Raw genomic sequence first — 15,553 nt, 5'->3', positions numbered from 1 at the left:
GCACTATCTCAGGTAGTGTTGCGGCAGCATGGTTGGATTCTCAATATTCCAAAATCGCAGCTGATCCCGACGACACGTCTTCTAGGGATGATCCTGGACGCAGTCCAGAAAAAGGTGTTTCTCCCGGAGGAGAAAGCCAGGGGGTTATCCGAACTAGTCAGAAACCTCCTAAAACCAGGCCAAGTGTCATTGCATCAGTGCACAAGGGTCCTGGGAAAAATGGTGGCTTCCTACGAAGCAATTCCATTCGGCAGATTCCATGCAAGAACTTTCCAGTGGGACCTGCTGGACAAATGGTCCGGATCGCATCTTCAGATGCATCAGCGGATAACCCTGTCACCAAAGACAAGGGTGTCTCTCCTGTGGTGGTTGCAGAGTGCTCATCTTCTAGAGGGCCGCAGATTCGGCATTCAGGACTGGGTCCTGGTGACCACGGATGCCAGCCTGCGAGGCTGGGGAGCAGTCACACAGGGAAGAAATTTCCAGGGCTTGTGGTCAAGCCTGGAGACATCACTTCGCTTAAATATCCTGGAGCTAAGGGCCATTTACAATGCCCTAAGCCAAGCAAGACCTCTGCTTCAAGGTCAGCCGGTGCTGATCCAGTCGGACAACATCACGACAGTCGCCCACGTAAACAGACAGGGCGGCACAAGAAGCAGGAGAGCAATGGCAGAAGCTGCAAGGATTTTTCGCTGGGCGGAAAATCATGTGATAGCATTGTCAGCAGTATTCATTCCGGGAGTGGACAACTGGGAAGCAGACTTCCTCAGCAGGCACGACCTCCACCCAGGAAAGTGGGGACTTCACCCAGAAGTCTTCCACATGATTATAAACCGTTGGAGAAACCAAAGGTGGACATGATGGCGTCCCGCCTAAACAAAAAATTGGACAGTTATTGCGCCAGGTCAAGGGACCCTCAGGCAATAGCTGGGGACGCTCTGGTAACACCGTGGGTGTACCTGTCAGTGTATGTGTTCCCTCCTTTTCCTCTTATATCAAAAGTACTGAGAATTATAAGACGGAGGGGAGTAAGAATTATACTCGTGGCTCCGGATTGACCAAGAAGGACTTGGTACCCGGAACTTCAAGAGATGCTCACGGAGGACCCGTGGCCTCTACCTCTAAGAAGGGACCTGCTCCAGCAAGGACCCTATCTATTCCAAGACTTACCGCGGCTGCGTTTGACGGCAGGGCGGTTTGAACGCCGGATCCTGAAGGAAAAGGGCATTCCGGAAGAAGTCATCCCTACCCTGATCAAAGCCAGGAAGGATGTAACCGCAAAGCATTATCACCGCATTTGGCGAAAATATGTTGCAGGGTGCGAGGCCAGTAAGGCCCGACGGAGGAATTTCAACTAGGTCGATTCCTGCATTTCCTGCAAACAGGAGTGTCTATGGGCCTAAAATTGGGGTCCATTAAGGTTCAAATTTCGTCCCTGTCGATTTTCTTCCAGAAAGAACTAGCTTCAGTTTCTGAAGTTCAGACGTTTGTAAAAGGGGTACTGCATCTACAGCCTCCTTTTGTGCCTCCAGTGGCACCTTGGGATCTCAATGTAGTTTTGGGGTTCCTAAAGTCACATTGGTTTGAACCACTTGAATCTGTGGAGTTAAAATGTCTCACATGGAAAGTGGTCATGCTGTTGGCCCTGGCCTCGGCCAGGCGCGTGTCAGAATTGGCGGCTTTATCCTGTAAAAGCCCTTATCTGATCTTCCATTCAGACAGGGTCGAATTGAGGACTTGTCCTCATTTTCTCCCTAAGGTGGTTTCAGCGTTTCATCTGAACCAACCTATTGTGGGACCTGCGGCTACTAGTGACTTGGAGGACTCCAAGTTGTTGGACGTAGTCAGGGCCCTGAAAATATATGTTTCCAGGACGGCTGGAGTCAGAAAATCTGACTCGCTGTTTATCCTGTATGCACCCAACAAGCTGGGTGCTCCTGCTTCTAAGCAGACTATTGCTCGTTGGATTTGTAGTACAATTCAGCTTGCACATTCTGTGGCAGGCCTGCCACAGCCAAAATCTGTAAATGCCCACTCCACAAGGAAGGTGGGCTCATATTGGGCGGCTGCCCGAGGGGTCTCGGCTTTACAACTTTGCCGAGCAGCTACTTGGTCAGGGGCAAACACGTTTGCTAAATTCTACAAATTTGATACCCTGGCTGAGGAGGACCTGGAGTTCTCTCATTCGGTGCTGCAGAGTCATCCGCACTCTCCCGCCCGTTTGGGAGCTTTGGTATAATCCCCATGGTCCTTACGGAGTTCCCAGCATCCACTAGGACGTCAGAGAAAATAAGAATTTACTTACCGATAATTCTATTTCTCGTAGTCCGTAGTGGATGCTGGGCGCCCATCCCAAGTGCGTATTGTCTGCAATACTTGTACATAGTTATTGTTAACTAAATCGGGTTATTGTTGTGAGCCATCTATCCAGAGGCTCCTCTGTTATCATGCTGTTAACTGGGTTCAGATCACAAGTTGTACGGTGTGATTGGTGTGGCTGGTATGAGTCTTACCCGGGATTCATAAATCCTTCCTTATTGTGTCAGCTCTTTCGGGCACAGTATCCTAACTGAGGCTTGGAGGAGGGTCATAGGGGGAGGAGCCAGTGCACACCAGGTAGTCCTAAAGCTTTACTTTTGTGCCCAGTCTCCTGTGGAGCCGCTAATCCCCATGGTCCTTACGGAGTTCCCAGCATCCACTACGGACTACGAGAAATAGAATTATCGGTAAGTAAATTCTTATTTATTATTTGTAACTGATAACCAGTTGGTAATAACGATACATTTTTGGATTATACTGGGAACATTGGCCCTGATTCAATAAGGTTTGCTTATGCGATTGCTACTGCAGTTTCCCCATGACCAGGAAACTGCGCAGGTCCTGCGATCGTATTGCAGGGATGCAAATGCCTCTTCATAATTGAAAGGCAGAGGCGTTCGGGGTGGAGAGAAGGGGGCATACTGAGCCAAGGACTGCGTCACAAGAGCTTTTCAGTTGCAATCCTTACTGAATTAGGCCCATTGTCTCTTGGTTTAATCCGGTTCTATTTCTCACTGAGGAAAACACTTTACCATACGGTGTACTTACCTTGGATTCTGGGAGATCCTTGAAAGAAACCTTTATGTGATTGCACACACCGTTTTGACGTAAGTATACGGGTGAGCGTCCTTGCACACTTTCTTCATCACATATTGGTGGTGTTTAGTGGATTGTGGGGCTCTAAGGGTGTATTTACTAAAGTATGTGTTTTTAGAAGTGGAGATGTTACCAATAGCAACCAATCAGATTCTAGCTATTCTCTTCTAGGAAGGTGCTAGATGAACAAAAAATTGAATCTTATTGGTTGCTATGAGCAACATCCCCACTTCTAAAAACCTGCACTTCAGTAAATATATCCCTAAGCTTGAGAGAAGGGTTCAGCCACCACTTCTCCCATCGTTTTGACATGTGTGGGGTGTTTAACTTCTTATCAGAATTACACTGTTACAGTAATTTTTATTTCTTTTTATATACGAGTCGGTACGATGTCAGCGGAGGGTATTCTTATCTTCCTTAGCTACCACTGTATGAATGTGGTGGTTTCCTAGTGTCCCATCGGCCTCCGGAGGACGCCTTCTGTCTGCGTATTAGAGGCACAAGCTCCACAATGTCTCCTGCCGTAGATCTTCTTCAGGCTGTTCCTGATTTCCCTCATTTTCAGTCCATAGATGATGGGGTCAGCACTGGACGGAATCACAAAATTAATTAGGCTAACGAGGTTCTGAACATCGTATGAAACGAGAGAGCTGAGTCTGTACACGATGGAGGTACACATGCCACTCACAGTCATTAGCACACCCACCAGCAGTTGGGTGCTACATGTTTGCCAGGCCTTATCGGAGGCTCTTCCATCCAGGACCATTCTCACTGCAGAGAGAACCTTCACGTAGGAGACCAGGATAATGGTCCCATCAATCACTGTGATCAGGACCCTTGGCCACAGACCTACAACTTGTACTTTGGTGGTGTCTCCACAAGCCAGGTTCAAGAGACTCATGTACTCACAAGCGAAGCTGAAAATGATGTTGGATCTACAAAACTGCACCTCCGAAGCAACAAGAATTATCGGGGAAATCAAGAGGAGACTCCGGGTCCAGCCAATAAGGACCAGCAACACCAGCGCTCGCTTAGTGACAATGCGGTGGTAGCGGAGCGGCATTATTACCGCCACATACCTGTCTAGTGCCATTAATACGAGGAGGCTAGACTGACATGCGCCGGTTAAGTAGACAACGAACATTTGTAGTAAGCAGCCGGTCAGGGTTATCTGGTTCAGGTCAAATGTTAGCTCCAGAAGGAACCTTGGCATGATGGCGGTAGTGTAGGAGAGGTTGCCGGCAAAGAGCAGAGCAATGAGCGTATACATTGGTGAATGCAGAGTCTTCTCCAGCCAGATTGTGTAGATCATCACACCATTACTGATCACCAAGATCATATACATGGAGAAGAATGGTAGGAAGAGGGCCCGCCGGGACTGCACGATCCCAGGAAAGCCGCAGAGGGTGAAATACGTGTGTGAGAAGCTGGTATTCGGGGCAGGAGGCTCCATTGTGGGTGGCAAAGTGTGGCAGATGCCTGCAGAGACTGAAAGCAAGAACACAGATTAAGAAGAATCTCTTCTACATGTGCAAACATCGATTTATCATGCACTTACCCTATCCCGGCAACATTACCCTACCCCAGTAACACTTTACATTACCCTACCCCAGTAACAATTTACGTCATCCTACCCCAGTAACACTTTACATTACCCTACCCCAGTAACAATTTACGTCACCCTACCCCAGTAACACTTTACATTACCCTACCCCAGTAACACTTTACGTTGCCCTACCCCAGTAACTCTTTGTTTCCCTACCCCAGTAGTACTTTATTTCATCCTACCCCAGAAACACTTTACATCATCCTACCGCTGTAACACTTTAAATCATTCTACCCCAGTAACACTTCACATTAACCTACCCCTGTAACACTTTACGTCATTCTACCCTAGTAACACTTTACATAATTCTACCCCTGTAACGCTTCACATTACCCTACCCCTGTAACACTTTACGTCATTCTACCCCAGTAACACTTTACATCATTCTACCCCTGTACCACTTTACATCACTCTACCCCTGTAACACTTTACATAATTCTACCCCAGTAACATTTCACATTACCCTACCCCTGTAACACTTTACGTCATCCTACCCCAGTAACAATTTACATTACCCTACCCCAGTAACAATTGACATTACCCTACCCCAGTAACAATTTGCGTCATCCTACTCCAGTAACACTTTACGTTACCCTACCCCAGTAACACTTCACATTACCCTACCCCAGTAACACTTTACCCTACCCCAGTAACACTTTACATTACCCTACCCCAGTAACAATTTACTTCATCCTACCCCAGTAAAAATTTACGTCATCCTACCCTAGTAACACTTTACATAATTCTACCCCAGTAACAATTTACATTACCCTACCTCAGTAATAATTTACGTCATCCTACTCCAGTAACACTTTACGTTGCCCTACTCCAGAAACCCTTCACGTTACCCTAACCCAGTAGCACCTTATGTCACCCTACCGCAGTAGCACTTTACGTCATCCTACCCCAGTAACACTTTACGTCATCCTACCCCAGAAACACTTTACATAATTCTACCCCAGTGACGCTTCACATTACCCTACCCCTGTAACACTTTACGTAATCCTACCCTTGTAACACTTTACATCATTCTACCCCTGTAACACTTTACATCATTCTACCCCTGTAACACTTTACATCATTCTACCCCTGTAACACTTTACATCATTCTACCCCTGTAACACTTTACATCACTCTACCCCTGTAACACTTTACATCATTCTACCCCAGTAACATTTCACATTACCTTACCCCCTGTAACACTTTACGTCATCCTACCCCAGTAACAATTTACATTACCCTACCCCAGTAACAATTTACTTCATCCTACCCCAGTAACACTTTTCATTACCCTACCCCAGTAACAATTTGCGTCATCCTACCCCAGTAACACTTTACGTCATCCTACCCCAGTAACACTTTACGTCATCCTACCCCACTAACACTTTACATTACCCTACCCCAGTAACAATTTACGTCATCCTACCCCAGTAACACTTTACATTACCCTACCCCAGTAACAATTGACGTCATCCTACCCCAGTAACACTTTACATTACCCTACCCCAGTAACACTTTACATTACCCTACCCCAGTAACACTTTACCCTACCCCAGTAACAATTTACGTCATCCCACCCCAGTAACACTTTACGTCACCCTACCCCAGTAACAATTTACGTCATCCCACCCCAGTAACACTTTACATTACCCTACCCCAGTAACACTTTACGTTACCCTACACCAGTAACAGTTTACGTCATTCTACCCCAGTAACACTTTACGTTCCCCTACCCCAGTAACACTTTACGTTACCCTACACCAGTAACAGTTTACGTCATCCTACCCCAGTAACACTTTACGTCATCTTACCCCAGTAACACTTTACGTCATCCTACCCCTGTAACACTTCACATTACCCTACCCCAGTAACACTTTACGTCATCCTACCCCAGTAACACTTTACATAATTCTACCCCAGTAACACTTTACATCATTCTACCCCAGTAACATTTTACATCATTCTACCCCAGTAACACTTCACATTACCCTACCCCATTAACACTTCACATTACCCTACCCCATTAACACTTCACATTACCCTACCCCATTAACACTTTATGTTCCCCTACACCAGTAACACTTTCCGTTACCCTACACCAGTAACAGTTTACATCATCCTACCCCAGTAACACTTTACGTTACCCTAACCCGGTAACACTTTACGTTGCCCTACTCCAGTAACCCTTTTACGTTACCCTACCCCAGTAGCACTTTACGTTACCCTACCCCAGTAGCACTTTAAGTTACCCTACCCCAGTAACACTTTCTGTTACACTACACCAGTAACAGTTTACATCATCCTACCCCGGTAACACTTTACGTTACCCTACCCCAGTAACAATTTACGTTGCCCTACTCCAGTAACCCTATACGTTACCCTACCTCAGTAGCACTTTACGTTACCCTACCTCAGTAGCACTTTACGTTACCCTACACCAGTAACACTTTACGTTACCCTACCCCAGTAACACTTTACGTTACCCTACCCCTGTAACACTTTACGTCATTCTACCCCAGTAACACTTCACATTAACACTTTACGTTACCCTACCCCATTAACACTTTACATCATCCTACCCCAGTAACACTTTACATCATCCTACCCCAGTAAAACTTTACATTACCCTACCCCAGTAACAGTTTACGTCATCCTACTCCAGTATCCCTTTACGTTACCCTACCCCAGTAGCACTTAACGTTACCCTACCCCAGTAACACTTTACGTTGCCCTACCTCCGTAACAATTTACGTTAGCCTACCCCAGTAACACTTTACGTTACCCTACCCAAGTAACACTTTACGTTACCCTACCCCATTAACACTTTACGTTACCCTACACCAGTAACAGTTTACGTCATCCTACCACAGTAACAATTTACGTCATCCTACCCCAGTAACACTTTACGTTACCCTACCCCAGTAACACTTTACGTCATCCTACCCCAGTAACACTTTACGTCATCCTACCCCAGTAACACTTTACGTCATCCTACCCCAGTAACACTTTACATCATTCTACCCCAGTAACACTTTACATTACCCTATCCCTGGCAACACCTTACGACATTCTTCCCCAGTAACACCTTACGACATTCTTCCCCAGTAACACCTTACGTCATTCTACTCCAGTAACACCTTACGTCATTCTACTCCAGTAACACCTTACGTCATTCTACCCCAGTAACACTTTACGTATTTCTACCCCAGTAACACTGTACATCATTCTACCCCAGTAACACTGTACATCATTCTACCCCAGTAACATTTTACATCATTCTACCCCTGTAACACTTTACATCATTCTACCCCAGTAACACTTTACGTATTTCTATCCCAGTAACACTGTACATCATTCTACCCCAGTATTACTGTACATCATTCTACCCCAGTAACACTTTACATCATTCTACCCCAGTAACACTTTACATCATTCTACCCCTGTAACACTTTACATCATTCTACCCCAGTAACACTTCACATTACCCTACCCCTGTAACACTTTACGTCATCCTACCCCAGTAACACTTTACATAATTCTACCCCAGTAACACTTTACATAATTCTACCCCAGTAACACTTTACATAATTCTACCCCAGTAACACTTTACATAATTCTACCCCAGTAACACTTTACATAATTCTACCCCAGTAACACTTTACATAATTCTACCCCAGTAACACTTCACATTACCCTACCCCATTAACACTTTACGTTACCCTACCCCATTAACACTTTACGTTACCCTACCCCATTAACACTTTACGTTACCCTACCCCATTAACACTTTACGTCACCCTACCCCGGTAACAGTTTACGTCACCCTACCCCGGTAACCCTTTACGTTGCCCTACTCCAGTAACCCTTTACGTTACCCTACCACAGTAACACTTTACGTTACCCTACCTCGGTAATTTACGTCACCCTACCCCGGTAACAGTTTACGTCGCCCTAGTCCAGTAACCCTTTACGTTACCCTACCCCTGTAACCCTTTACGTTACCCTACCCCAGTAACACTTTACGTTACCCTACCCCAGTAACACTTTACGTTACCCTACCCCAGTAACACTTTACGTCATCCTACCCCAGTAACAGTTTACGTCATCCTACCCCAGTAACAGTTTACGTCATCCTACCCCAGTAACAGTTTACGTCATCCTACCCCAGTAACAGTTTACGTCATCCTACCCCAGTAACACTTTACGGCATCCTTCACCAGTAACACTTTACGTCATTCTACCCCAGTAACACTTTACGTCATCCTACACCAGTAACACTTCACATCATTCTACCCCAGTAACACTTCACATTACCCTACCCCTGTAACAGTTTATGTCATCCTACCCCAGTAACACTTTACATTACCCTACCCCAGTAACAATTTACGTTGCCCTACTCCAGTAACCCTTTACATTACCCTACCCCTGTAGCACTTTACGTTACCCTACCCCAGTAACACTTTACGTCATCCTACCCCGGTAACACTTTACGTTGCCCTACCCCAGTAACCCTTTACGTTACCCTACCCCAGTAACCCTTTACGTTACCCTACCCCAGTAACCCTTTACGTTACCCTACCCCAGTAACCCTTTACGTTACCCTACCCCAGTAACCCTTTACGTTACCCTACACCAGTAACCCTTTACGTTACCCTACCCCAGTAACCCTTTACGTTACCCTACCCCAGTAACCCTTTACGTTACCCTACCCCAGTAACCCTTTACGTTACCCTACCCCAGTAACCCTTTACGTTACCCTACCCCAGTAACACTTTACGTCATCCTACACCAGTAACACTTTACGTCATCCTACACCAGTAACACTTTACGTCATCCTACCCCTGTAACACTTTACATCATTCTACCCCAGTAACACTTTACATCATTCTACCCCAGTAACACTTTACATCATTCTACCCCAGTAACATTTTACATTACCCTACCCCATTAACACTTCACATTACCCTACCCCATTAACACTTTATGTTACCCTACACCAGTAACAGTTTACATCATCCTACCCCAGTAACACTTTACGTTACCCTAACCCGGTAACACTTTACGTTGCCCTACTCCAGTAACCCTTTTACGTTACCCTACCCCAGTAGCACTTTACGTTACCCTACCCCAGTAGCACTTTCCGTTACCCTACACCAGTAACAGTTTACATCATCCTACCCCAGTAACACTTTACGTTACCCTAACCCGGTAACACTTTACGTTGCCCTACTCCAGTAACCCTTTTACGTTACCCTACCCCAGTAGCACTTTACGTTACCCTACCCCAGTAGCACTTTAAGTTACCCTACCCCAGTAGCACTTTAAGTTACCCTACCCCAGTAACACTTTCCGTTACCCTACACCAGTAACAGTTTACATCATCCTACCCCAGTAACACTTTACGTTACCCTAACCCGGTAACACTTTACGTTGCCCTACTCCAGTAACCCTTTTACGTTACCCTACCCCAGTAGCACTTTACGTTACCCTACCCCAGTAGCACTTTAAGTTACCCTACCCCAGTAACACTTTCCGTTACACTACAACAGTAACACTTTCCGTTACCCTACACCAGTAACAGTTTACATCATCCTACCCCGGTAACACTTTACGTTACCCTACCCCAGTAACAATTTACGTTGCCCTACTCCAGTAACCCTATACGTTACCCTACCTCAGTAGCACTTTACGTTACCCTACACCAGTAACACTTTACGTTACCCTACCCCAGTAACACTTTACGTTACCTTACCCCAGTAACACTTCACATTACCCTAACCCTGTAACAATTTAAGTCATCCTATCCCTGTAACACTACATTACCCTACCCCAGTAACAATTTACATTACCCTTCCCCAGTAACAATTTACGTCATCCTACCCCAGTAACACTTTACGTTGCCCTACTCCAGTAACCCTTTACGTTACCCTACCGCAGTAGCACTTTAGGTCATCCTACCCCAGTAACACTTTACATCATCCTACCCCAGTAACACTTTACATCATCCTACCCCAGTAACACTTTACATCATCCTACCCCAGTAACACTTTACATCATCCTACCCCAGTAACACTTTACATCATCCTACCCCAGTAACACTTTACATCATCCTACCCCAGTAACACTTTACATCATCCTACCCCTGTAACACTTTACATCATCCTACCCCTGTAACACTTTACACCATCCTACCCCTGTAACACTTTACATCATCCTACCCCAGTAACACTTTACATTACCCTACCCCTGTAACACTTTACGTCATTCTACCCCAGTAACACTTCACATTAACACTTTACGTTACCCTACCCCAGTAACACTTTACATCATCCTACCCCAGTAACACTTTACATCATCCTACCCCAGTAAAACTTTACATTACCCTACCCCAGTAACAGTTTACGTCATCCTACTCCAGTAACACTTTACGTTGCCCTACTCCAGTAACCCTTTACGTTACCCTACCCCAGTAGCACTTTACGTTACCCTACCCCAGTAACACTTTACGTTGCCCTACCTCCGTAACAATTTACGTTAGCCTACCCCAGTAACACTTTACGTTACCCTACCCCAGTAACACTTTACGTTACCCTACACCAGTAACAGTTTACGTCATCCTACCCCAGTAACAATTTACGTCATCCTACCCCAGTAACACTTTACGTTACCCTACCCCAGTAACACTTTACATCATTCTACCCCAGTAACACTTTACGTCATCCTACCCCAGTAACACTTTACATCATTCTACCCCAGTAACACTTTACATTACCCTATCCCTGGCAACACCTTACGACATTCTTCCCCAGTAACACCTTACGACATTCTTCCCCAGTAACACCTTACGTCATTCTACCCCAGTAACACTTTACGTATTTCTATCCCAGTAACACTGTACATCATTCTACCCCAGTAACACTGTACATCATTCTACCCCAGTAACATTTTACATCATTCTACCCCAGTAACACTTTACATCATTCTACCCCAGTAACACTTTACATCATTCTACCCCTGTAACACTTTACATCATTCTACCCCTGTAACACTTTACATCATTCTACCCCAGTAACACTTTACGTATTTCTATCCCAGTAACACTGTACATCATTCTACCCCAGTAACACTGTACATCATTCTACCCCAGTAACATTTTACATCATTCTACCCCAGTAACACTTTACATCATTCTACCCCAGTAACACTTTACATCATTCTACCCCTGTAACACTTTACATCATTCTACCCCTGTAACACTTTACATCATTCTACCCCAGTAACACTTCACATTACCCTACCCCTGTAATACTTTACGTCATCCTACCCCAGTAACACTTTACATAATTCTACCCCAGTAACACTTTACATAATTCTACCCCAGTAACACTTTACATAATTCTACCCCATTAACACTTCACATTACCCTACCCCATTAACACTTTACGTTACCCTACCCCATTAACACTTTACGTTACCCTACCCCATTAACACTTTACGTCATCCTACCCCGGTAACCCTTTACGTTGCCCTACTCCAGTAACCCTTTACGTTACCCTACCCCAGTAACCCTTTACGTTACCCTACCCCAGTAGCACTTTATGTTACCCTACCACAGTAAATTTACGTTACCCTACCTCGGTAACAATTTACGTCACCCTACCCCGGTAACAGTTTACGTCGCCCTACCCCAGTAACCCTTTACGTTACCCTACCCCTGTAACCCTTTACGTTACCCTACCCCAGTAACACTTTACGTTACCCTACCCCAGTAACACTTTACGTTACCCTACCCCAGTAACACTTTACGTTACCCTACCCCAGTAACACTTTACGTCATCCTACCCCAGTAACAGTTTACGTCATCCTACCCCAGTAACACTTTACGTCATCCTACCCCAGTAACAGTTTACGTCATCCTACCCCAGTAACAGTTTACGTCATCCTACCCCAGTAATAGTTTACGTCATCCTACCCCAGTAACAGTTTACGTCATCCTACCCCAGTAACAGTTTACGTCATCCTACCCCAGTAATAGTTTACGTCATCCTACCCCAGTAACAGTTTACGTCATCCTACCCCAGTAACAGTTTACGTCATCCTACCCCAGTAACACTTTACGTCATCCTACACCAGTAACACTTTACGTCATCCTACACCAGTAACACTTTACGTCATTCTACCCCAGTAACACTTTACGTCATCCTACACCAGTAACACTTTACGTCATCCTACACCAGTAACACTTTACGTCATCCTACACCAGTAACACTTTACGTCATCCTACACCAGTAACACTTTACGTCATCCTACACCAGTAACACTTCACGTCATTCTACCCCAGTAACACTTCACATTACCCTACCCCTGTAACAGTTTGTCATCCTACCCCAGTAACACTTCACATTACCCTACCCCTGTAACAGTTTGTCATCCTACCCCAGTAACACTTCACATTACCCTACCCCTGTAACAGTTTGTCATCCTACCCCAGTAACACTTTACATTACCCTACCCCAGTAACACTTTACGTTACCCTACCCCAGTAACCCTTTACGTTACCCTACCCCAGTAACCCTTTACGTTACCCTACCCAGTAACCCTTTACGTTACCCTACCCCAGTAACCCTTTACGTTACCCTACCCCAGTAACCCTTTACGTTACCCTACCCCAGTAACCCTTTATGTTACCCTACCCCAGTAACCCTTTACGTTACCCTACCCCAGTAACCCTTTACGTTACCCTACCCCAGTAACCCTTTACGTTACCCTACCCCAGTAACCCTTTACGTTACCCTACCCCAGTAACCCTTTACGTTACCCTACCCCAGTAACACTTTACGTTACCCTACCCCAGTAACACTTTACGTTACCCTACCCCAGTAACACTTTACGTCGTCCTACCCCAGTAACACTTTACGTCGCCCTACCCCAGTAACACTTTACGTCGCCCTACCCCAGTAACACTTTACGTCATCCTACACCAGTAACACTTTACGTCATCCTACCCCAGTAACACTTTACATTACCCTACCCCTGTAACAGTTTGTCATCCTACCCCAGTAACACTTTGCATTACCCTACCCCAGTAACACTTTACGTTGCCCTACTCCAGTAGCACTTTACGTTACCCTACTCCAGTAGCACTTTACGTTACCCTACCCCAGTAGCACTTTACGTTACCCTACCCCAGTAGCACTTTACGTTACCCTACCCCAGTAGCACTTTACGTTACCCTACCCCAGTAGCACTTTACGTTACCCTACCCCAGTAGCACTTTACGTTACCCTACCCCAGTAGCACTTTACGTTACCCTACCTCAGTATCAATTTACGTCATCCTACCCCAGAAACACTTTACATCATTCTACCCCAGTAACACTTTACGTTACCCTACCCCAGTAACACTTTACATCATTCTACCCCAGTAACACTTTACGTTACCCTACCCCATTAACACTTTACGTTACCCTACACCAGTAACAGTTTATGTCATCCTACCCCAGTAACACTTTACGTCATCCTACCCCAGTAACACTTTACGTCATCCTACCCCAGTAACACTTTACGTCATCCTACCCCAGTAACACTTTACGTCATCCTACCCCAGTAACACTTTACGTCATCCTACACCAGTAACACTTTACGTCATCCTACACCAGTAACAGTTTACGTCATTCTACCCCAGTAGCACTTTACGTCATTCTACCCCAGTAGCACTTTACGTCATTCTACCCCAGCAGCACCTTACGTCATTCTACCCCAGCAGCACCTTACGTCATTCTACCCCAGCAGCACCTTACGTCATTCTACCCCAGCAGCACCTTACGCCATTCTACCCCAGCAGCACCTTACGCCATTCTACCCCAGCAGCACCTTACGCCATTCTACCCCAGCAGCACCTTACGCCATTCTACCCCAGCAGCACCTTACGCCATTCTACCCCAGCAACACTTCACATTATCTTACCGCAGCAACATTATCCTACCCCAGTAGAACTTGACGTCATCATGCCCCAGCAACACTGGACATTATACGTGTGCTATACTGAAGGTTCTACGTGACTGGAGAAAAGCCCTAACTCAGAGCACTGACATACCGGAGTGGACTTTTAGAACTTAGACAGGGGGCAGTTCTGGGGTGGGCATCAGGAGCCCTTAGAAGGTAAGTGTCTGGTAATAACTTGCAGCAGAACTCCATTCTGTATCACTGTGATGATGCAAGAAAACAATCTATGGTAAATCCCGGAGTGGAAGCTTTATCAGAGCTTGGAGAGAGATAAAGTAGCAGCAATCAGCTCTTAGCTGCCATGTTACAGGGTATGTTTGAAAAAAATGTCAGAAGCTGATTGGTTGGCACTTTATCTCTCTCCACTTTGGGCCTAACTCATGTTTATATGCCAATGCCTGTGCAGCTGCGTTTTTCTAGGTTCTGGAACTGCAAATCTCAGCAAGTGAAGCTGCCGTCTTAGGAAAGATGAGACGCCTACCAGGGCCGACACACAGTCCTCAGCAATTGCATACACAGACGCAGTACCGACGCAATAACGAGGAACATCAACTCCTAGGGATGACCTATGACTACGCAGACTGACAAATGCGGAGGAACCTTGCTGTGTGCGCAGTCTACCAATAATCTCTCCATTGCGAGAACATCGGCGCTGCGTACATACATCAGGCCTGTTATCTGTCTCCGAGCTTTACGTTCAGTATATACGGCCTGATGAGTTATACATGAAACGCCCTTCACTTTACCGCTCCATTCCTAATACCGGCAGTCCTGTACACTGCAGCACGCCTGTGCGCACAATCAGGGT

The 15,553-nt window shown here is 45.7% G+C and overlaps 1 protein-coding gene across 1 annotated transcript; it reads right to left on the bottom strand.

Annotated features, from left to right (window-relative positions):
* Positions 1 to 3,583: 3,583 nt before the first annotated feature.
* On the bottom strand, positions 3,584 to 4,588 carry LOC134989080 (olfactory receptor 52E8-like). Its single transcript, XM_063950588.1, has one exon. The coding sequence runs from the start codon at positions 4,586 to 4,588 to the stop codon at positions 3,584 to 3,586; it is 1,005 nt and encodes a 334-aa protein (XP_063806658.1).
* Positions 4,589 to 15,553: the final 10,965 nt, after the last annotated feature.

The sequence above is a fragment of the Pseudophryne corroboree genome, chromosome 2 (genome assembly GCF_028390025.1).
Source record: "Pseudophryne corroboree isolate aPseCor3 chromosome 2, aPseCor3.hap2, whole genome shotgun sequence".
NCBI lineage: Eukaryota > Metazoa > Chordata > Amphibia > Anura > Myobatrachidae > Pseudophryne > Pseudophryne corroboree.
The sequence above is the reverse complement of the archived record's forward strand: the minus strand, read 5'-3'. Positions and strand labels throughout refer to the sequence as shown.

Excerpts from the sequence above, each read along its gene's own strand:
- LOC134989080 (XM_063950588.1), bottom strand. The coding sequence starts at position 4,588 with ATGGAGCCTCCTGCCCCGAATACCAGCTTCTCACACACGTATTTCACC.